This window comes from Ranitomeya imitator, chromosome 6, assembly GCF_032444005.1.
Source record: "Ranitomeya imitator isolate aRanImi1 chromosome 6, aRanImi1.pri, whole genome shotgun sequence".
NCBI lineage: Eukaryota > Metazoa > Chordata > Amphibia > Anura > Dendrobatidae > Ranitomeya > Ranitomeya imitator.
In genome coordinates, this window is record NC_091287.1 from 116,444,449 (window position 1) to 116,470,130 (window position 25,682).

General features: G+C 41.7%; 1 protein-coding gene across 1 annotated transcript in view; it reads right to left on the minus strand.

Annotated features, from left to right (window-relative positions):
* GADL1 (glutamate decarboxylase like 1) overlaps positions 1-25,682 on the minus strand; it is a 462,065-nt gene that overhangs the window by 258,537 nt on the left and 177,846 nt on the right. The window contains exons 4-6 of the mRNA XM_069730021.1: positions 21,903-21,993; positions 21,067-21,173; positions 5,749-5,864 (exon numbers count right to left, since the gene is read on the minus strand). Of these exons, the coding sequence (XP_069586122.1) occupies positions 5,749-5,864; positions 21,067-21,173; positions 21,903-21,993 (314 nt within the window). The remainder of the gene's footprint in view (positions 1-5,748; positions 5,865-21,066; positions 21,174-21,902; positions 21,994-25,682) is intronic.

Consider the following 25,682-nt stretch of genomic DNA (forward strand, 5'->3'; position numbering starts at 1 on the left):
ATAAACTGGGATAAATCTGCTCTACTACCTCTCTCTCATACTCCCATGTTAAATCTTGAAACTCTGTCTTCACTACCGGTCGTATCAAATTTTAAGTACCTGGGTATTTATATGTCCCAAAGTAGCAATTCCGATTTACAACTTAATATTTATCCTTTACTAGAACTAGTCAAATCCAAATTTGCATCATGGAGCAAACTCCCACTGTCTGTTGCGGGCCGTATCAACCTAATCAAAATGGTTCTGCTCCCTAAATTCAATTATTGTTTGCAACATAGCGCAGTACCAGTACCTAAGTTCCTCTTTACTAATTTAAACTCCCTAATAACTTCCTTTATATGGGGAAAATCTAGGCCCAAACTTAAACTTTCTGTTTTACAGAGACCTAAGCAGGGGGGTGGAGCGGCGTTACCGGACTTCTTTCTATATTATCTGGCGGGGCAGGCTAAGGCATTGGTCACGTGGATGCCTGGTGGTTATCTCCCTAACTCTGAACATCATTTGCTTCATTCTGCTCGAGTGGAGTGCCCATTGGGTTTTCTAGAGTCGGAGAGAATGATCACCCCTCATCCGCTGCCCATGCTTCGACTGGCAAGATTAATTTGGAGACAAATTAAAAAAATTGTTGGATATACAGATATTATAGCTGAAATGCCCCTTTGGGGAAATAGCTATTTTCCAACGCTGTTGAATCACCCGTCCACCGCCTTCTGGGTGATGCATGGTGTTACCTCGGTGGGGGATCTACATGACCAGGGGACCTTTGTGTCCTTTGAACAGCTGCAGACTAAACATGATATTCCGAGATCCCAATTTTTTCGTTTTTTACAATTAAGATCAGCTTTCCAGTCATATATGAGGGGGGTGGTTACGGGCCGCACAATCTCGTCTCTACCTCTAATAGGAATCCTCAAATCCCAGGGACCCCAGGGCCTCATTTCCTCTTTGTATACTTACATGCTATCAGTAGGTGCGGAATCAGTTATAAGACTCATCAAGGAGAAATGGGAGAGACTCATCCCTGACACACAGGAAGAAGAATGGGAGGAAATTTTAGAGTCCCCGATGAAGGTATCCCCATCGGTTAATAACAGAATGACACAATTATTCATAATATACCAATCATATCTAACTCCCGTGCGGCTTTTTAAAATGGGTCGACTTCACTCTGCGGAATGTCTGCGCTGTCACCTGTCAGATGCGGACTTTGTTCACATGATGTGGAGCTGCCCGGTCATTCTTCAATACTGGAAGGAGGTGACCTCATTACTCTCCTCTATAGTATTGGCCCCTGTTCCTCTTGAGCCACTAAATTGTTTGTTTGGGGTGTGGGACGAGGAGACTTGGGGTCATCACGTTGCAATTTTCTTACGAGAGTCACTTTTCATGGCAAGGAAGGTGGTGGCAATGCGGTGGATGGGGGGTTCGTGTCCCTCACTCAGAGCCTGGGTTGAATTAGTAAATTCGATTATCCCATACGAACGCACACTGTATCAAAATAGAGGATGCCCGGGTAAATTTGAGAAGATTTGGAGCGGCTGGAACTCCTCTCACCTCACTTTATAACTCATGGTTATTTATACTAGTGCAAAGTGTCAATTCTTTCTAGGTATCATGCAGAAAGGGACGTAGGTTTATTGTTAGGCGGCAGAAAGTAGTTAGTAAGATACAGTTATAGTTAAGATTTAATAACTGTAAATTTTTCATGACTCCACGTCAGATATGTACGGTTTCAGTGGAGTAACAGATATGTTGGACACACACTATGATACTCAGTTATGTATACATTGTACGTACTTAATATTGTATGTAATACTAAGGAGTATAAATTTGTGTATTATGTTGTTGTTCTTTTAACGTTATGGTTAATAAACGAATTTAAAAAAAAAAAAAAATCAGCGCTTTTAGGACCTGAAAATCACGTCCCGGCTTCTGATTGGTCGCGGGCCGCCCATGTGACCGCCACGCGACCAATCACAAGCCGCGACGTCACCGAAAGCCATTAACGCGCTCATTTTTAAAAATGAGCGCGTTAATAGCTTGCGGTGACGTCGCAGCTTGTGATTGGTCGCGTGGCGGTCACATGGGCGGCCCGCGACCAATCAGAAGCCGGGACGTGATTCTCAGGTCCTAAAAGCGCTGATTTTGAACAACGAAGCCTGCCGGTTACCCGCGCTGAGTTCAGGGGCCGCCGGAGAGGTAAATATATCAATATTTTTTATTTTAATTCTTTATTTTACACATCCCTATGGATCCCAGGGCCTGAAGGAGAGTTTCCTCTCCTTCAGACCCTGGGAACCATGAGAATACCTTCCGATACTTGATGTCCCATTGACTTGTATTGGTATCGGATATCGGTATCGGCGATATCCGATATTTTTCGGATATCGGCCGATACTATCCGATACCGATACTTTCAAGTATCGGACGGTATCGCTCAACACTAATGAGCACTAAATGTTGCTTTCTTAATGAACAGACTGAGTTATGCCCAATGCGAACCTGTAGACCAAGACATAGCTGTGCATCCTTGAGTTTCGTAACCAAATACAGCATAGCGCACTGTGTTAGCTGGGACATTCTTTTACCTTCTCTCTCATAAATGTCAGACATGTGCGTTATCTATGGTTTGTGCTTCCTGCAGGATTCCCAGTTGAGCACTGGTGACCAGAAGTAAGAGAGTGGCTGTGACTGGCAGTTAAACTTCCACATTAAATGGAATCTGTCACATAGTGTTTGCCACCTAATCTGAGAGCAGCATAATGGGCTGCTTGATGCAGTTTTGATAAAACAATTTTATCAGCAAGAGATTCTCACTAGAGGACTAGTAAACCTGCTGTCAAGTAGTTCTCCATATTCATGAGCTCTCTATAACCCCAATTCTACCACTGATTGGCAGCTTTCTACCCATACACAATGCACGTAAAAAGCAGGTAATCAGTGGCGTGCATGGCATCATACGGAGCTCAATATTCCGAAAATTGTAGCAGATAAAACAGTGATTTTATCAAACCGCAGCAAGTAGCCCAGTAAATAATACATTACTGGATTTAGGGTCTCTGCCTCTACATCATGCTACTCTCAGATGGGTAGCAAAAAACTAGTGACAGATTCCTTTAACAGTCGAAATCAGTCATTTAGACGCAGAGGTGATCTTTTTATATTACTCAACTTTGGCAACAAAATCACTAAAAACCATCTGGGAAATCATGACATTAAGACTAAAACAGGCCCCTAGGCCTCTATTATCAAAGCTATAAGACCATATAAAAGGCTTACCTGTAACACAAGATCTCCTTCCCTACTCCCCTCTTGTCTCCTCTTCCCACAATCGCATACAACATTTCTCCTGTGCATCACCCCTTTTCTAGAACAATCTACAACAACATATCAGACTCTTGCCTACAATGGAAACCTTCAAAAAGAACCTGAAGACCCACCTCTTCCGACAAGCCTGCAACCTGCAGTAACAACCAATCGACTAAACCACTGTACGACCAGCTCTGCCCTCGCCTACTGTATCCTCACCCATCTCTTGAAGATTGTGAGCCCTCGTAGCCAGGGTCCTCTCTCCTCTTGTACCAGTCGTGACTTGTATTTTTTAAGATTATTGTACTTGTTTTTTAATATGCATACCCCTCCTCACATGTAAAGCGCCATGGAATAAACAATGCTATAACAATAAACAATAATAGTAATAATAACACTGGCGTTTCTGCACCCCCTTCCTTGGCAGAGATGCCGACGCTTTCACTGCCATGACTCTGCTCCTCCTTCTCCTGTTGTCCGTGTCATGGCTCAGGAGTCTTTGCACTCCACATCCCTCCCCAAACAGAGATGCCAATATAATCACCACCACTGTCACGTGCTCCGTCCTCATTCTCCTGCAGCTGCCCGGGGTCTGCGCACTGCTCGCAAATCCCCAGGCACTATGCTTAGGGCACATAAGTGGTCCTAGCCTCTATAGTGTTCCTAGCCAATATTTGGGGAACACTTATTATTTAAGGCACCTCTACCAGGTGGGAGGTGCCTGTGCAATGTTGTAAGTTTGTACTTAAAACATGTTAGTCCTAAGGTCTCAGTGCTTGTATTCCTGTATACATGCCTGTTTATCAGCCATGCCCACCAGGTGGCCTATCAGGCGTGCCCGCCTGCCTGTCTATCAGCCATGCCCGCCAGCCTGCTTATCAGCCGTGCCCACCTGCCTATCAGCCATGCCCACCTGGCTGTCTACCAGCCATGCCCGCCTGTGCTTGTCAAGTCTACCATCCCTGGCTGCTCCTGCATCTGGTCTCTTGGGAGTCAGCTACCATCTACCTGAGGACAGTGCTGGAGTAGCACATGGTCCCGCCTCACTGGGTTTCTCGTCGGATCGTGATATTGGCAGCCATCACGCATCCGAGGTCGGACTTAGTGAAGCACCTAGTCATACCCCTCTAGGCTCTCCTCGTATCATAGCACAGTGGTTCCACCACCCAGTTATAACCTATATGAATTGTAATGAAGACCACAAAAAAAATTGCTTTATGCATTAGCCTACACAAAAAATCATATACACTAAAAGTTAACATACTTTCACGATGTTTAAAAGTTAGATTTATCCTATAAAGAGGTTTATGTTGTCCTATCTGAGTTCAGCATGAAATACCTTGCAAAAGCAATTACGCGACAACCCTTTGAGAAATCAACTATGCAAAACGGACGTCGGAGCTGCCTGGAGAGCACATCTATCACTTTACACCATGGGTAAGCTAAGCTATTGGCGTTTACCTTTGTATCTTTCTGTAGAACTTGCATATTCATGGGTCTTTGGGAACAATTTCTACATGTATTATATAGACTTCTGGCACCTGCTTTCTGCATTATTTTAACCTAATTCTGATGCAGTCATGCTTTTTCTGCTCTATACTGCACATTGATGTCTCTCCATGTTCCTCTTCCTCCTTACTGGACCACAACACTCTGCATGTATGGTTATTTTAACATTATTTGAATGAAAAACTTGTTATTCTCTTTAGTGGTTTGTGGCTACTCCATTAGTGGTAGGTTCACATGTTTTGATAGTTTATAGGAGTACTCCACCTCTTTATTCTTCTCATTCAACTGGGGCGGTCTCTCAAATTGGTTATATTCCCAACACGGATAACTAGAATGTGATATATTAATGTTTTGATAGTCATAAAAAAGATTTACGTAGTATAAATCTGTACACTATTCTTGAATTGTCTAATTAAGTAATACCCTCTATCCTCTATAAATTGTAATGAAGACCACTGTTAAAATAGCAGAAGTGCTTTATGCATTACCCTAAACCAAAATAATTCATATAAATTAAAAGTTAACATATTTCTAATACGCTTACAAAATTAGATATCCTATAAATATAGGGACTAAGTTGCTAGGTTTATGTTGTCCCATCTGAGTTCAGCATAAAATAGGGACAGAAACCCTGATTCCATTGTTGGGTCACTTACTGGGCTGCTTGCTGTAATTTTGATGAGCTGCAGCTATCTTTGCACCAATCCAAGATAGGCAACTTTCAGTTTTTGAATTACAAATACACCTATTGCACTTTATGAACTGAGATCATTGTTTCTGCCTACAGCAATGGAGATCTGCTTCACTTCTATTTTTTAATTCATTTTTATTTATCATGCAAAATGGAATATTGTCTTACTATACACACAACAGACGACGAATTTTGATTGGTAATTTTCTAATTATTTTGGTCTAAGATTCACATCATACCTCTTCTGAAGTAAACATCACAAGTCGGGGAACACTTGACAGCCCATTCTCTTTTATGTCAGGACAGAACTTGTACCTCGCTAAATTTACGGCATACATATTGGATACAGAGCCACCTAGAGATTAATTAGAAAACATTTTACATGGCTTCATGCATGGAGGTCACAGTATAATTTTATTTTCACCATAATGCTGCCGCCTGATCAAGTCAGGAAATTCTTTACATTTTTTGATTAAGGGAACATGGATGAAGGTATTTGACATCTAATCTGAGAGTATCATGATGTAGAGACAGAGACCCTGTGTAACGTGCGTGACTGTGAAACCACTGTGCCAGGAGCCTGGAAAGGAATAACTAAGTGACCACCTGATAGTGTGTTTAGAATTGGACCCAGGTGGACACCACTCCAGGACAGACCCCAAAGTAACTGACCCCCTAGGGAGTGTAGGGAAGGAGGGATGGACTTGGAGACTCAGGACAGCCAGGAACAAGATAGCAGGATAATGGATACTGCACATCTGGTAGACAGGGCTGGAACTGGAACACAGGAATAGACAGGATATGGTACAGGAATTGGACCCAGGTGGACACCAGGTACCACTCCAGGACAGACCCCAAAGTAACTGACCCCCTAGGGGGTGTAGGGCAGTAAGGATGTACTTGGAGAGTCAGGACAGCCAGGAACAAGATAGCAGGATAATGGATACTGCATATCTGGTTAGACAGGGCTGGAACTGGAACACAGGAATAGACAGGACATGGTACAGGAATTTGACCCTGGGGGATTCCAGGTACCACTCCAGGACAGACCCTGGAGTCGCAGTAAATGACCTCCTAGGGGGTGCAGGGCAGTAAGGATGGACTTGGAGACTCAGGACAGCAAGGAACAAGATAGCAGGATAATGGATACTGCACATCTAGTAGACAGGGCTGGAACTGGAACACAGGAATAGACAGGATATGGTACAGGAATAGGACCCAGGTGGACACCAGGTACCACTCCAGGACAGACCCCAAAGTAACTGACCCCCTAGGGGGTGTAGGGCAGTAAGGATGGACTTGGAGACTCAGGACAGCCAGGAACAAGATAGCAGGATAATGGATACTGCACATCTGGTAGACAGGGCTGGAACTGGAACACAGGAATAGACAGGATATGGTACAGGAATTGGACCCAGGTGGACACCAGGTACCACTCCAGGACAGACCCCAAAGTAACTGACCCCCTAGGGGGTGTAGGGCAGTAAGGATGTACTTGGAGAGTCAGGACAGCCAGGAACAAGATAGCAGGATAATGGATACTGCATATCTGGTTAGACAGGGCTGGAACTGGAACACAGGAATAGACAGGACATGGTACAGGAATTTGACCCTGGGGGATTCCAGGTACCACTCCAGGACAGACCCTGGAGTCGCAGTAAATGACCTCCTAGGGGGTGCAGGGCAGTAAGGATGGACTTGGAGACTCAGGACAGCAAGGAACAAGATAGCAGGATAATGGATACTGCACATCTAGTAGACAGGGCTGGAACTGGAACACAGGAATAGACAGGACATGGTACAGGAATTGGACCCAGGGGGATGCCAGGTACCCCTGCAGGACAGACCCTGGAGTCACAGTAGCTGACCCCCTAGGGGGTGTAGGGAAGTAGGGATGGACTTGGAGACTTAGGACAGCCAGAAAAAAGGTTCAGCGGATACTGAACTGCTGGTAGAAAGGACTAGAACTGGAACACAGAAATAGACAGGACAGGTTACAGGAACATAGGACCTGGTTAAGACTAGATGGATGAGGGAGGCAGTAATAGGTGCAGACCAGGTGGGTCAGGATCAGGTATGGGAAGGACTGGATTATGATCAGGTACAGATAGGGTGGACAAGATCAGAATGAGAGAGCATGGTGACAGGGACCTAACTACTTAGACAGATGTGTACAACAGTAATGTACTAGCGTAGCTAAGGCACCTTTTAAAGAGGAGGGTGCCTTAAATACCTGATGTCTCCCAGCCAATGGCTGGGGACATTTTTAGAAGCACGCATTCTGCCCCTTTAAAAGTAGGGAGCGTGCCCTGCCTAGAGGAGGAACGGGACTTATGCAGGGACCCCAGCACTGTCCTAACACCCGGATTCCTGTAATGTGTCACTTACTTTTCCATATTCATCAGCTCTGTACAACCCTGTCTTAACCAGTTTTAGGCAGCTTTCTGTCAATGCACAGTGCACACAGGAAGCTGCCAATCAGTAGTGCAGACCGGATTATACAGAGAGCAGCATTCAGATATCTGGTAGATCTGCAGTAGAGTTTATAGCAAAACGGCAACAATCAGTGCAATAAGTGATATTTCCTTGGAGTGAGGGTCTTTGCCCATTCATCATGCTTTTCTCAGATGAGGTTGCCAGGAACTGGTGACAGATTCAAGTTAAAAACTTAGCAGGACTAATTTAATGACCACCATGTTTATCATATATCTCTAAAACTATAGGAATTAAAATTATAAAACTGAATAAGGCCAATATAGCTGATGCTTCAGTAAGGATTCATAGTTCTGTCACTATTGTGTTAGGCTCTGTCCACAGTACAATATCTTGACGTATACACTGTACATACAGCCCTGACATCAATAATTACCGTATATCAAAATAATACATTCGCTGATTACTCACCCATGCTAACAAAAGGCATTCCCTTCAAGGTCTCAACCTCTGACCAGGGTCCAAGTTAAAGCTTCAAAGCTTTTTTTGTTGAGTCCAGCATTGAGAGTTAAAAAAGTTCATGTTTTATTCGTAACAATTACAAATCCACAATGGAAGACATAGTATTTCTGATCAACTTTCATGTTTCTAATGTATCTACTCATAGCAAAGGACCAAGCACAAATGGTGCTAAACACAAACTGAGCTAAAAAGCAGGTGATATCTGACTACATATATGTCACAAAACAAACCCACTAAAACTATTAAGAACAGAATATGTTGACTTTTACAATAATAAAAAACAGTAATCAAAAATTAGAAAAGGATGCAATACAAATTCCAGAACTCAGTAATAAAACAATTATTCCTATGGTTTTAAATGTGAAACGGAAATCATGTATTAAAGAGAATCTGTCAGTAGGAGCAACCCTTTCAGGTTATTTATATACGCATGTGGGTCATAGGAAGCTGAATAAAATGATACCTTAATATCTATGATCCAATATCTTTTTCCAGAGAAATCCACATTTTTCTTAATATGTAAATGAGCTGTTAAGATTTATGGGCAAAACACTGATCTGCATGAGAATCTGCATTCAGAGATTATTTTAAATTAAAGGGGGAGATACCAGTGTGAGACATACAACGACTTATAGTCAGCTCTCCTTATCTACATGTCTCATACTGGTAACCCTCATTTAAAATAATCTTTGGAGGTAGACTCTCAGAGAAATCTGTGTTCAGCCCATAGATTTTAACATTTTTACATATTAAAGGGTTTGTCCAATACCTACAATGTCCTTTCTAAATATCTATCTTAACACCCGAATCACTTATTTAATAAACTTTATTATGCAATACCTTATAATTTTTCCTGGAACAAGACATCATCAGTGGGCAGTACTGCAGTTACTTATTACAGTGTGATGCATCAGCATCCTCCGAGTATATCTTTGGTCCATGGTGATAGACTCCTTTGGAGATGTGAGTGTAGCGCCTGCACTCAGCTTCTATCTCTGCCACCGCTGTCTCTAATTGTGAAACAAGATGTTGTGAAAGGGTGGAGACAGAAGATATGAGCACTGCCCCAGAGCTTCTAGTACCACCCTGAAATGAATCATCATCAGGGGTGGTGCCTGTGTCACTCAGATAGCTTTTATCACTGATCCCTCATGACAATTCATTAGAGGGAAATGCTAGAAGTTGTGGGGCAGCTCTCGTATCACTTGTAGCTTCTATGTCTGTTAGAAGACATGGTGGCAGAGATGTGGGCGCTGCACTCACTTCTCCAACAGATTCTATCACCATGGGTCCAGGACACCAGAACATCTTCAGAGGGTGCGTTGTAGTAAGTAACTGCAGTGCTGCCCCCTGATAGCATCCTTCTCCAAGACAGGCGGTGGATGCTGTGAGGAGTGAGTCCTGCAGTATCCTATTTGAGACTCCTCCTAAACAAAACATCACAGGAAGTAAAGTAAAAAAAAAACACATTAACTCCTTTCCAACATTGGGCGTAATAGTACGCCAATGTCGCACACCCTCCCTTTGATGTTGGCTCCGGCGGTGAGTCCACGTCATTCCCAGCACATGTCAGCTGTTTTGAACAGCTGACATGTGCCTAGAACAGCTGCAGCTGGAATAGCATTTAACCTGTTAAATGCTGTTGTGAAACGCTGACAGCGGCATTTAACAAACATTTCCAGGAATTGCACCGGAAATCCACGCATCAGTGATTGCGGGTCACCGATGAGTTGGCATGACAACCAGAGGTCTCCTAGAGACTTCTATGGTTGTCACTGCCAGATTGCTATGAGCGCTGCCCGGTGGTCGGTGCTCATAGCAAGTGAGGTATTCTACTACATGCAGGAGATCTGATCATCACACGTATGTAGCAGAGCCAATCGCGTTATGGCAGCTTCTAGTCTCCCATGGAGACTATTAAAGCATGCCAAAAGTGAAAAAAAAAAATGTTTTTAAAAATATAAAAAAAAATTTCAAATTACCCCCTTTTCACCCCATTCAAAATAAAACAATAAAAAAAATCAAACATACACATATTTGATATAGTCATGTTCAGAATTGCCCGATCTATAAAAAAAAAAAAGATTAACTTTATCGCTTAACGGCGTAGCGAGAAACAAAGTCAAAATGCCAGAATTAGTTTTTTTTGGTCGCTGCGACACTGCATTAAAATGGAATAACAGCAATCAAAAGATAGAATCTGCACCAAAATAGTATCATTAAAAATGTCAGCTCGTCACTCAAAAAATAAGCCCTCTCCCAACCTGCGATCACAAAAAATAGAGATGCTACGGGTATCAGAAAATGGCGCATTTTTTTAACAAAGATTTAAAATGTTTTTCGCCACTTAGATAAAAAAAGAACCTAGACATATTTGTTGTCTATGAACTCGTAATGGCCTGGAGAATCATACTGCCAGATCAGATTTAGCATTTAGTGAACCTAGTAAAAAAGCAAAATGAAAAAACACTGTGGTATTGCACTTTTTTGCAATTTCACCGCACTTGGAATTTTCTCCCATTTTCTAGTACACGATAGGTTAAAACCAATGGTGTCTTTCAAAAGTACAACTAGTCTTGCAAAAAACAAGCCCTCACATGGCCATATTGACGGATAAAAAAGTTATGGCTCTAGGAAGAAGGGGAGCAAAAACAGAAAACGCAAAACCAACAATTCCTCCGGTCATGAAGGGGTTAAATGATTAGATAGGGAGAAGTTTGGGGTATTGTATAATAATAAAGCAAATTGTAAAAGTGGTTAGAGTGTAAAGGTAGATAATTAGAAAGTGCATTTTGGGTACTGAACTAACCTTTAAGAAAAATTACTCTGGAATTGTAAGACATTGTATCCCTAATGTCTAGGTATAACTAGATGAATGCGACTTCCATCCTGGCGTTAGATGCTAGTGCAATCCTAGTGGAGTGTACAGTGTGCAGTGGGAGCATCCTCCTGCTGATGTGCTTCCCTGTGCGCTAGCAAAAAAGATGTGAGATCCTGGCATGCTCCCTATGACCCTGAGGAAAAGGACTGTGTCCTTCAAAATGCATTGTTTTTTTGGCCTATCTGAGAGCCCATCGCATAGCGCTGGTGATGCCACCGCTACCACGTCCCCCACTAATCTCGCTACTCAATGGCAGCACTTCCAGCTGGAGCACACCGGAATATCACATCTTTTTCGCAAGCGCACAGCGAGGCACGCCAACAGAAGGATGCTCCCACTGCACATGGCCTGCTATACTAGGACTGCATTAGCATCTGACGCTGGGATGGAAGTCACATTCATGGAGCCCACAAGGTGCCGCAAAAATGATGGTGTAAAGGTACCTTCACACATAACGATATTGTTAACGATATCGTTGCTATTTGTGACGTAGCAACGATATCGTTAATGAAATCGTTATGTGTGACAGCGACCAACGATCAGGCCCCTGCTGGGAGATCGTTGGTCGCTGAATAAAGTCCAGAACTTTATTTCGTCGCTGGACTCCCTGCTGACGTCGCTGGATCGGCGTGTGTGACACCGATCCAGCGATGTCTTCACTGGTAACCAGGGTAAACATCGGGTAACTAAGCGCAGGGCCGCGCTTAGTAACCCGATGTTTACCCTGGTTACCATGCTAAAAGTAAAAAAAAAAAAACACTACATACTTACCTACCGCTGTCTGTCCTCCAGCGCTGTGCTCTGCACTCCTCCTGCACTGGCTGTGAGCCGGAAAGCAGAGCGGTGACGTCACCGCTCTGCTTTCCGGCTCACAGCCAGTACAGGAGGAGAGCAGAGAAGCAGAGCGCAGCGCTGGAGGACAGACAGCGGTAGGTAAGTATGTAGTGTTTGTTTTTTTTTACTTTTGGCATGGTAACCAGGGTAAACATCGGGTTACTAAGCGCGGCCCTGCGCTTAGTTACCCGATGTTTACCCTGGTTACCGGCATCGTTGGTCGCTGGAGAGCGGTCTGTGTGACAGCTCTCCAGCGACCAAACAGCGACGCTGCAGCGATCCGGATCGTTGTCGGTATCGCTGCAGCGTCGCTTAATGTGAAGGGGCCTTTAGGAAGTGGCAGTTCCTTATTCAATAGGCATTGTTTAGGATGTGAGGCAGGATTGTAGCATGGGATATTTGTTGTTAATGTTGTTATTGACAGCATACGCATAGTGTTCAGACAAGACTGCACACAGAGCCTGTCAAGCTACAAGTAGAATCAGCAGTCATATAGCCTGCGAGCGCCAGTGTGTTCTGCTATGTGCTTTTTTGATACTATTAATTTTTATGCATTGCATTTATAGTGCTACCATATTCCACAGCATTTACATACATTATCACTGCTGTCTCCAATGGGGCTCACAATCTAAATTCCCTTTGTAGTATGGAGGGAAGCCCTCAAGGGGAGAAAATAGAAAATGGCAGATATTGTCCTTGGTAGGATTTGAACCTAAGACCACAGCACTGTCCACTTCAAGGATTGTTGCCACAGTTAAACCAAGTTACATACCTTTTGTTAATGCATAATATTTTATGCCTAATAGTAGCTAATCTATATGGGCAGCATGGTGGCTCAGTTGTTAGCACTGTAGGGTTAGGCTCCTGGGTTCAAATCCCACCAAGGAGAACACCTGCAATGAGTTTGTATGTTCTCCAATTGTTGGCATGGGTTTTCTCCAGGTTTTCCAGTTTCCTCCCACACGCCAAAGACATACCGATAGGGAATTTAGATTGTGAGCTCCATTGGGGACAGTGATGATAATGTATGTAAAGCGCTGCGTTATATGATAGTGCTACATAAGCAAAGCATAAATAAATATAAATGTTTTAAAGGTGTCAGAAGAATGGTAATACATGGCATCCCAACTGTGGCAGTTGTGTGACTAAGTGCTATGGGTTGGGGAAAGACCTGGTGACCTACCTCATAAAACATTCACCATGAAACTCCATGGAACTATATGCTAGTGGCAGCATTGAGGAGCATAAGGTCCAAGATGAACCAGAAACAGACATATTGGACAGTGAAGTGGACTGGTGCTGTGGCAGTTGCCATGCAACAAAGCACCTGGCATTGATGGCATTCCTGTGGATGTTCTCAAACCAGTTCAAAGCGCTGCACTGACAGCACTGTTTGAAGATCTAGAGGACCTGCACACGGCCAAAAGAGAGGATCAGTTGGAAAACATCAGTTTTCATCCCACAACCAAAGAAAAGCAATGTCAAGGATTGTGCCAACAATAAACCATTTTCCCTGATTCCTCATGCTCGCAAGGTGTTTATAAGAATCATTCAGAAAAGCTTGAGGAACATCCTTGAAAAAGAACTTACTGATCCCTAAATTGTATTCCGTAAGGCTAGAGAGATCCGTGATCATATCGCAAACCACAGACACATCATAGAAAAGCAGGAGAACCAGAAGTAGCTCTACTTGTGTTTCATTGATTGTACCAAGTAGAGATGCATGGGTTGTTTGAAATTTGAATTTCCTCGAAAAATTCAATTTATAACAAATAAAGTTGCAGTAAATCGCAACACAAGAAAATGAATTTCAGGAAATTTGACTCAAAGAGAATCTTTTGTAGATTGATCCTTGGCTTCCTCATTTATAATACCTATGCTTTTGACCTTGTTGAGTATGAAAAACTTTGGACAGCACTGGGTAAGGTGAGCTGAGTGCCAGCGCAAAAGACAAGGAATCATCCTCTCTCCATTTTTATTTTTTAACCTCTATGCTGAATTAATCATGAGAAAGCTGGACATCAATGATTTGAGTGTTGGTGCAAAAATAGGACCATCAGCAATCTAAATATGCAGATGATATAACCCTCATAGCAGAAAGTGAGAAGGAGATGAAAAAGCTGATCTTGAAGACTGAAAAAAAGAGAAAAGATGACAGTTTACCTAAATATCAAGAATATCAAAATCAAGACTACCTTCAATGAAGAAATCCATATACAGGTCAACAATGAAAAAATAGAAATGGTCAATGGCTTTGTTTTTCCTTGGGTGCCTTATTAATCACAGTAGCAATATGACAGCAAAGATCAAGCATCAAATAGTACAGGGATGTGCATCCATGGTGAGCATGGACCAAATATAAAAGTGAAAGCACAGGGCAGCACGGTGGCTCAGTGAGTAACACTGCAGCCTTGCAGCGATGGGGTCCTGGGTTCAAGTCCCACAAAGGACAGCATCTGCAAGAAGTTTGTACTCTCTGTGTTTGCGTGGGTTTCCTCCGGGTACTCCGGTTTCCTCCCACATTCCAAAGACACACTGATAGGGAATTTAGATTGTGAGCCCCATCGGGGACAGCAATAAAAATGTGTGCAAACTTTAAAGTGCTGCGGTATATGTTGGCGCTATATAAATAAAAGATTATTATTATTGCAATGCCTGCAGCAGCGCAGTAGCACACAGTCTCCACCAGGAGGTGAAGGAAAACAGGTACACTCACAGTGAAATCACAGAGCAGCAGGCAGAAGCCACTAGATGGCGAAAGATTAATCAGAAAAAAACGGGTCAGGAACAGAGAGGGAACAAAGTACCAGAGGTCACAGCAATACATGTGGTCAGAAACAAGCCAAAGGAGTAAGAGCTGATGGGGAGCAGAAAAGCCAGAGATGCAAGAGAGCCAAACAGGTCAGAGGACAAGCCGAGTTAAAAACCAAGGGGTCATAACACGGAAAGCAATTACTACAATGAGCGAAGTCACAGAGGAACACAGAAAATGGACAGAGGACAAATCAGGGTATAAAGGGTCAGCTGCTCAAGCCAGAGACAGAAACTATAACTGCCACTACTTGCAGGTAACAGCGGACTGAAATAGCCAGAGAGATTCCAAAATGAGGCAAGGAAGATTAACCCCCTCATGACCATCACGGGGAGAGAAAAATCAGAAAACAAACCCCAGTCTGGATCATGACATTATTATTATTATTATTATTATTATTATTATTATTATTAAAAAAGCATGTCTAAATCACCATCAAACAAAGATTGGTTACTACAATTGTGTTCCCAATTGTAACATATGGATGTGAGTTATAGACATTTATGAAAGTAGAAAGAGGAAAAATTCATGCCTTTGTGATGTGTGATTGTGTGAGGAGAAGAATTCTTTGAAACCAAAGGACAGTTAGGATCATCTAAACTCAGAGCTGTCCCTGGAAGGCAAGATCACCATATAGGAACAGACCTATTTTGGATATGTGATGAGTAGTGTTGAGCGATACCGTCCAATACTTGAAAGTATCGGTATCGGATAGTATCGGCCGATACCCGAAAAATATCGGATATCGCCGATACCGATATCCGATACCAATACAAGTCAATGGGACATCAAGTATCGGAAGGTATTCTCATGGTTCCCAGGGTCTGAAGGAGAGGAAACTCTCCTTCAGGCCCTGGGATCCATAGGGATGTGTAAAATAAAGAATTAAAATAAAAAATATTGATATGCTCACCTCTCCGGCGGCCCCTGGACATCACGCTGGTAACCGGCCGGCTTCTTTGTTTAAAATGAGCGCCTTCAGGACCTGCGAATGACGTCGTGGCTTCTGATTGGTCGCCTGCCGCCCATGTGACCGACACGCGACCAATCAGAAGCCGCGACGTCATTCTCATTCACAAAACTCCTAATTCTAGGAATTAAGGACCTGCGAATGACGTTGCGGCTTCTGATTGGTCGCGTGCCTGTCACATGGGTGGCAGGCGACCAATCAGAAGCCGCGACGTCATTCGCAGGTCCTGAAGGCGCTCATTTTCAAACAAAGAAGCTGGTCGGTTACCAGCGTGATGTCCAGGGGCTGCCGGAGAGGTGAGCATATCAATATTTTTTATTTTAATTCTTTATTTTACACATCCCTATTGATCCGATACCGATACCCGATACCACAAAAGTATCGGATCTCGGTATCGGAATTCCGATACCGCAAGTATCGGCCGATACCCAATACTTGCAGTATCGGAATGCTCAACACTAGTGATGAGGGCTAATTCACTAGAAAGGGAGATTCTGCTTAGAATGGTCAGTCATAAAGGGAAACAGGAGACAAAGTGCCACTGGCTGGATACCATCAAGATTGACATGGGAATAAACATCAAGAAATTGAAAGAAGGCATGGAAAACAGGGAAGGGATAAACATGACTAAATGGAAAGAATCAGATTCACTACATACCAGCTCAAAGAACAATACAAAAAACTGCACAGCAATCAGAGTGCACACCCAAATACTGATGTAAAATACTGACCAAATACTGCTAGTGTGACGGCAGCCTTAGAGTTATTTTTGATACTCAATAAAACCATGTTTAATCTTTTACACATCACTTGAGTGTGCACTCTCCTTTGCTTTGATGATTTTTTTTTTGTTTCTCACTATTCTCAATTTTGCACAGCCTTTTGTGGCACCATTTTATTTATTTATTATTATTTATTTGTTTATTATTACATTTGTGGTGCCCACTACACTTTCTTTGTTTGTTTTTGCATTCAAACTCGAGGTGTATGAGAAGGGTCCAAACATTCCCCATGTATTGTGAATTTAAAGGAAATATGTTTCCTCCTAAAATGCTACGTAGTGGAAATCTGCAGGTAAATAGTGTTTATTCCATGCCCTTCTGGCTCAATGGAACAGATGCCTCAGGGAGAAAATTAAAATATATTATCCCTGTACCCACTTGCTTTCATTCATTGAGAAGGTGCAGAGAGTGGCTGCAGTTATTGATCACTATATTGTAAGCAAGCTGTAATCACTCCCTGGCATTTTGATTGACAGGCTACTCTGCAGACTGTATTTTTGCATGTGTATGAACAGAGCAAGCTGTCATTCAAGGTGCAGGAGAGTGAATACAAAATGCAATGATCAGATTGCATTCACGGTACAGTGATCAGAGACTATGGCAGCTACCTGCACTGCCCAATGATTGAAGGCAGGTGGCTGCAGGGAGAATATAACTTATTTTTCTCCCTTTAACCATGGCTCGGTATGCTAGCAAGGCATGCTATAAATTCTATTCAGAACAGATTACCAGTGGATATTCAGGTAATAGTGTTTCTGGAGGTGGCATGTTCTCTTTAACAATGTACTCGTCCCCATAATTCACAATTTTTGATCAATACCATTTTTTTTCTGGAATTATTGATATTTTGGAATCGACATGTACTTATTGTGCCTGAATTAATTAAAAAATCCACAATCTTTATTTCACTTTTAGTACACATCAGTCGAAATATCAGTTTTGGACTTTCATCTGAAAAGGGGTAATCATAAAACCAGTTGATGCATCTATATATAGTATAACAACTGCCAAGAAATACATTTCTACATGTTTATTTATAAATCTGATCTATTCTTTGAGATAGAATCACAAAGAAATGCAAGAAAGACTAATGGTTGGAGCATTTCCAAAGGACTTCTAAAAGTGGCTACTCACACAGTCGAAATAAAGGAACATAAGCATCTTATTGTTCACAATTCCTATTCAATAATCTTAAGGAATGAGAAACACAAACCAATACTGTCTGACTTATACTGTGCAGTTTAATAAAGTAAAAAGCATGGTTCTCAATTACTTTCCATCTCTAAATGAGAATTCGAAGTTTAAATCAATTTTGAGCAATGGGTGTAGAATTTTGTCTAAAAATGCCACTACTATTGGCAGCAAATTATTACCTAGTCAATATACTCCAAAATTAAAGAAAAAGACTTGGTTGTATAATAAAGGTCTTTCTTAAATGAGTACAGATAACAATCCCTGTGAAATATAATAATATAATAAAAAGTGCTAGAAATTGTTAATTCCAAGTTGTCTTATGCCTTTCTACAGTGCCTTGAAAACGTATTCATACCCTGTTTATTTTTCCACATTTTTTCACATTTGACGCACAAACTTAAACATATTTTTGGGGGATTTTAAGTGATATACCAACACAAAGTAGCAAATATTTGTGATTTGTATTTGTGAAGTGTAAAATAAATGATACTCAGTTTCAAATTATTTTAAAAATATAAATCTGAAATTGCAATGTCTTGGTATTCAGCTCCCTGTAGTCTGAAAGCCCCAAATACAATTATGAGTAACCAATTTGCACCTGAAGTCAAATAATTAGTAGATTGAGTCCACCTGTGTGTAATTTGATCATAGTATAACTGCAGCTCTTCTGAGAAGGCCTCAGAGGTTTGCTTGAGAACATTAGGGATCAAACAGCTTCGTGAAAACTAAGGAACACACCAGACAGGTCAGGGGGTAATGTTGTGGAGAAGAGCAAAGCAGGGTAAGGTTATTAAAAAAAAAACCCAAAGCTCTGAACATCTCACAGAGCATTGCTTAATCCATCATTCAAAAATGAAGGGAGTATAGCACAACTGCAAACCTACCAAGAATGGCTGCTCACCAAACTGACATCTCAAGCATAAAGAGCACTAATTAGAGAAGCAGCTAAGAAGTCCATGGTCAGTCTCGAGTAGCTGCAAAGATCTACAGCTCAGGTCGAAGACTCTGTCCACAGGACAACTAATAGTTGTATACTGCACAAATTTGTCCTTTATAGAAGAGTGGCAAGAAGAAAGCCGTGTTTCAAAGTGAGCTATAAGAAATTCCAAGTTATGTAATAGATGCAGTTAAAATATTGAAGAAGGTGCTCTGTTCAAATGAGAACAACTTTTTGGGCTAAATACAAAATGTTATTTGAGGCATAAAATGAACATTTCACATCATCCTGAAGACACCATACTCAAAGTCAAACATGGTGGTGTCAGCATCATGCAGTAGGGATGTTTTTCCTCAGCAAGGACAGGGAAGCTGGTCAGATTTGACGGAGAGATGGACTTAGCTAAATGCAGGGCAATCCTGGAGGAAACCCTGTTAGAGGCTGCACATAACTTGAGACTGGTGTGTAAGTTCACTTTTCGGCACATATTGCCAGTACTACAATCGATGATTTAGATCAAAGCATACTCATGTGTTTGAAAGGCCCTGTCACAGTTCAGACCTCAATCCCATTTAGAATCTGTGGCAAGACATGAAAATTGCTATTCACAGATGCTCTCCATCCAATCTCTCTGAGTTAGAGCTAGTTTGCAAAGAAGAATGGACAAACATTTCAGCTTCTAGATGTTCAAAGCTGGTAGAGATATACCGAAAAGATTTGCAGCAAAATATTGACTCATAGGGGCTGAAAACAAATGCAAGTCACAATTTTCTGATTTACATTTTTAAAATAATTTGAAAACCCATGTATCATTTCCTATACACTTCAAAAACACTTGCTATTTTGTATTGGTATGTCACATAAAATCCCAATAAAATACATTTAAATTTATGGGTGTAATGTGAAAAATTGTTGGAAAGTTCACGGGGTATGAATAATTTTTCAAGGAACTGTAATTCTTTTAAAGTGGTTATCAGGGAAAATTTTAGTTTTTTCTCATGAGGCTTAGAAGTGACAGGCAGTTAGTTGCTAATTACCTATCTGTTCTGCCCGACCCTGGCTCAGAGTGATCACAGTCCAGTCCTGCTGGAGATTTTGTTGCTTTACGACAACAGAGCAATAGTTCCTCTTCAGGGCATCTCTGTCAATGGGGAATAACTGTCAATGTCATGCTGATTGACAGCTGGCTACTTGCAGTTATGCAGGGGGAGCAAGATGTCAATCAGCATGACATCACCCCATCAACAAAGCAGAGTGGAAAAGAATAATCTGCCATGTAATGTGACATTACCAGAAGCCACAGAATCAATAACTTCAAAAGCCCATAAAAAAATGAAATAGTCCAGAATAACCTCATTAATGTTTTAGAGATTATTGAGTGTACCGATTATAAGCTCTTGTATGTCGGCTGTACAGGCCAACTTTTAGAAGTTAGGATTCTCAATCAATTTAAAGATATTTGTAACATTCTTTAGCATAATATCTCTGGTGCTGTAAGAAAAATGTATGGACATAAATGATATCTGAGAACTAATAACTTTTGAGCTACGGCATTTAACTTGTTTATAAACATGCACGTGGAGGTGATGTAAGAACTGTTCTTATGAATTGTGTAGCTTTTTTAGATTTTCTGTGTTAGTACAATTGTTCTTATGGGTTTAATTTGAAATGGGAAATCACGTATTATTACTGACTTGTGTTATATACATAGCGTTTTTTGATAACAACTTTTTTCTGCCATTATCAATGTCTTATTCTGGTTTGTTCTACTGATCATAATGAATGAGTTTATTGATGTAAGTTAATCAGACATGTATTTGTTCTTGGTCGTTTGCTGTGAATAAGAGCGTGGATATTCTAGAAACATTTAAGCTATATTATATCTTGCACTGCACATTTTTTATTATGCTACTGATAAAATAGCAATTTAAAAAAAAAAAACTCTCCATACTGGACGCCATGAAAGGTTATTGGAATAAATAATTATATGCCTTTCATACTTAGTTATGCTTTGCTATACTTCAGGTCCAATAAAGGCTACAAAAACAGTCTATGAGTTTTGAAAATAGTGAATGTTAACATGCCATCCTACTAGTGTGACCATAACAGGAAAGAAAAAAATGAGACTAAAAACAATGTGGCAGACATACCGGAGCCATACATAGGAGCAGAACTGCCCCCATTAGACATACCTGGACTAAATATGCCATCTCCTTCCTTCCAACCTAGAAATTCCATCATCTTCAACAGGACAGCCTCTTCAGTTAGTATAAACACAGGTGATACTTCATAAGTGTACCTAAGTGAAAAGAGATAAAACAAGTTTATAATGCAAAAAAAAGTCCATGTTAACTTTTTACAAAGCATTAATTTTTTCACACTAGATTTTTTTCAACTTTTTAAAATGTTTAGCTAAAATAATATTCTTCTTACCTAAGAAGAACAGTGAAAAAACTATTGTGTCTGTATTCAATTTTTTTTCCAATATTTTAATAAATACAAAAAGTCTCCAATCACAGTGGAGTCATGGATTCAATTTCTACCAAGTCATGCCATAGCTTAAATAAATATATAAAGTTTGAAAATAGAAAAATTGGGTTTACTATTTTCTAAAAAATAAAAAAAGTTACATTTTTGTAAAGTGCTGCGGAATATGTTATAGAAATAAAAATAATAATTATGTGAGCAGTATTTGGTACTGCAGCTAAGACGTAGGCTGGGGTTCAGCACCAAACACAGTTTTTAATGAAGAGTATCACTGACACTTTAAAAAAAAATCCGAAATTTTTCTTCTGATCTTATGCCACTAAACTACTGCTTCAATTAAATAAAAACTATCACTTATGCCATCGATTATACCCCATCATCTACCGTAGCTTTCTGACTTGTCGTCCAAAATTAATTACTTATTGGTCAAGAAAAATTCATAAACGTCCCTGCATTAATTATATTTAATATATGGAACATGAACACTCCCTCTACGGATCAGTGCATCAATTTAATTGCTATTAAAAATAATGCTACGTACACACTTGGGTTCAAAGCTTCAGTAATAAAACGTGCTGCTAAAGAGTAATGATCCATTCCCCCATACAACTGATTGAAGAATCTTGGATGACCTTAAAACAAGACAAATGTATGAGCTACCAGGCAAATTACTAAGGTTATATAGACGTATTGTAATACAAGAAAAGCATGCTAGACAGATTGCTGTGCATGTTATAAGTTAAGGCTTGCACATCAATAACGGCTTACAGCAACTAGGTAGCAAATAAAAATGTTATATACTACTTGTCAAGGTTTATGAAGTGTAGTTAGCTTTCACAGTATATCATTTATGCTAGCAATTGTATCATCAGCGTAGTATCAGTTCTGTCCATTATTTTAGAAATCTGTGTGTCCTTAAAGAGATTATCCAGAATTTTTTTTTTACTTATGCGGGAATATGACAATATAAAAATGACTCTCCAATTAAATCACATCCATTGTTATTGCTCTGGCATTTCCCACTATTGTATTTTTTTATGCATAAATTATTGGCCTGAGCCAAATCAGATCTTATATTTTGCACTGACGAGGGACAATAACCCGAAACACCATGTGTGCAAATTGAGATTCTGATTTGGCTTTTATCCTAAGTAATATTGCAAGAATTGTTAAAGGGTCGATTGTGACTAGTAGGATCGCTACTTCCAACAGTTGGCGCTATAGAGTTCAAGTCCTCTTTCTCTATGAAGAGGCAATTTGCATATAAAATTGGCCTGAACAGTTAAATATGTAAATATGAAACAAGGCCTCTGAAGTTAGTGACGGACTTCAGAGGTTACATGGATGTTCGGTGCTCTACTTTTTTATCCAAATCTTGGAAAACCCCTTTAAGAAGATATGTTTAAAAGTATTCCAAGCACGAATTCGGAGCCACTGTTTTAATATTAAGTTCTGGAGCTTGGGAACACAGCCATAGTAATGAAGTATAGTACCATACGTACGGTGCTTCTGTGAGTGTCTGCATTCTGCTAGAAGTACAGAATGGACCCAGATAATTCTATGGATGCCACTTTAGGAATCCATGTGATACAAAGCATGAATGCTGACAAGGGCACACAACATAACACTTTATTTTTCAACTGTGCTGTAACCAAGGATAAATACCATTGCATCATTATTATTATTATTTATTATTGTAGCACCATTTATTCCATGACGCTTTACATGTGGGGAGGAGTGTACATAATAAAAACAAGTACAGCACAACACAAGTCACAATGGTACAGGAGGAGAGCGGATCCTGCCCGAGAGGGCTCACAATCTACAAGGGTTAGGTGAGGATACAATAGGTGAGGGTAGAGCTGGTCTTGCAGCGGTTTCGTCGAGCGGTGGTTGCTGCAGGTTGTAGGTTTGTCAGAAGAGGTAGGTCTTCAGGTTCATTTTGAAGGTTTCGATGGTAGTTGACAGTCTAATATGTTGTGGTAGAGAGTTCCAGAGTAGGGGTGATGCGCGAGAGAACTCTTGTATGCGATTGTGGGAAGAGGAGATAAGAGGGGAGTAGAGAAGGAGATCTTGTGAGGATCGGAGGTTGCGTGCAGGAAAGTAATGGGAGACGAGGTCACAGATGTATGGTGGAGACAGGTTGTGGATGGCTTTGTATGTCATGGTTAGGGCTTTGAACTGGAGTCTTTGGGTAAGGAGGAGCCAGTGCAGGGATTGACAGAGGGGAGAGGCCGGGGAATAGTGGGGGGGTGGCAGGTAGATTAGTCGGGCAGCAGAGTTTAGATAGATTGGAGGGGGCGAGAGTGTTAGAGAGGATACCACAGAGCAGGAGGTTGCAGTAGTCAAGGCGGGAGATGATGAGGATACGGACTAGGGCATCACCTCTTATTGTACTGATCGGCGGTTACAAAAATCTTTATTAAAAAAAGCAATTATTTTTCAGGGTACTAACAGCATGCTACATTGACACAGTTGTATCTGAAGCAGATCTTAGTCAATTAATCTATGAGTATTGGTGCCTGCTGACTTCCCCTGACTACAGATGTTAGGAGGAAATAAGGAAAAGTTATGTGGATCTAGAAAAGCTTGCTTTTCAGACAGCTGCACTCTCATCTGTTTGGTTTTACTAGCATGACTGCATTTAGGATCTGTCTGATAGACTGCACCTCAGAAGGACTATATATGGCTTGCAATATGTTTCTGGTAATGTGCATACAGTGATGGACTGGGATGGCAAAGGTCCACCAATAACATTGACTCTGGGGTCCACTGTTTAGCTCCATGCAAATATTACATTATCCTCTTTCATCTGCTTACCTATCTTATTATATGATAATAAATTGGATAGTTTGATGAGTGAAAAATCAAAAGCTGCTTTTTTCTGTACATAGTCATTCAAATGTTTTGAGACAACTACTGCTTACATTGAAGGGAGTGGCTTACTGTTGCACAAGGGCCCACCGGGGGATTCACTGATTCCCCAGTGGGCCAGTCCGAGACTGTATCTAGGATCTGTCTGATAGACTATGCAGCGCCCCAAAGACCTGGTCGTTGCAGTAATGTCGCTCTGCCGCTAAGGTTGTGATGTTATGTCTGATTGCACTAAAGAAGTTCATCTGACCAGGTATCACAAGCACACATTACACTTCACACTCCGGCCACTAGGGGGAGCAAAAGGCACTATGTATTAGGCCACTCCTCACACTGGTAAAACTAGGGGTCGGATAGGAAGCTAGAACAGAACGCAGCCTGGGGAGAGTCCAGGGAGGACCTGTCAGGGGTGGGTTCCTGACAGGGGCCTAGCAGAACGATTAGAAAGCAACGGAACTGCGCCTGCACTACCTTGCGGCGGTATCCTAAGAAAGGGCCAGAAGAGAAGGATATTGTGGACAGTGAGAAACGAGATCAAGCACAAAGGAAAGCCAGTAGGAGCCGTGCCCAGAAAATGGCAACTTCCTACTGAGGCGCGTAGCCGGTGACCAGAACACCGAGGAAGTAACTGACTTTATGCCTTACTTCAAATACCACAGGACAATTAATTATAGGTTGGCTGTCTACCATACATCACCTAAGCAGACATAGGGGGCAAGCGTGGAGAGGGACGTCTCTAGGGTTCCAGAATAGCTCCGAGCCTTCCCGTCAAACAGGTGTGTCCTATCCAGATAAAATTGGGGGACGGAGAGGGAGAGGGAGAACGAGAAAGAACGAGAACAGAAGTTGTGAGGACTATCCCGAATGCTCAGCAGGGAAGAACTACAACACACATGCGCTAGTGGTAGGCAACGATTTCCACCTGCAAAGGGAACTCTGGATGTGCCTTCGGACCGGCCGGTCTCAGACAGCCCAGTTGACAGTGCTCTGGATTGAGGATCCCGAAGCCTTCAGTAAAAGGTAAAGAGACTGCAACCCTGTGTCCTCGTTATTGACTGCGCCTCACACCATTGCCACCTACACTACCGGGAAGCCCTGGGGACATACTTCACCTGTTGGTAGGTATACCATCTAGCTGCCATCACATCACCCCAGTGGACCCTAAGCAGCGTTGGTCGACCTGACCGAATACCACAGATGACGTCACGAAACCTTAGCCGACTTTATTCATCATCTTTCATTGGACGCCCCTTAGCAGGGTCACAGACCGGGTCCAGCCACCGTGACATCCCCAGAACTGAGCCAGAGAGGACCGGTATCGAGTAAACCGCGGCTCTGCGTCTGGGGCGCTCCAACTACACCTCAGAAGGACTATATATCGCTTGCAATATGTTTCTGGAAATGTGCCTACAGTGATGGAGTGGATTGGAATGGGCCCACCAGTACC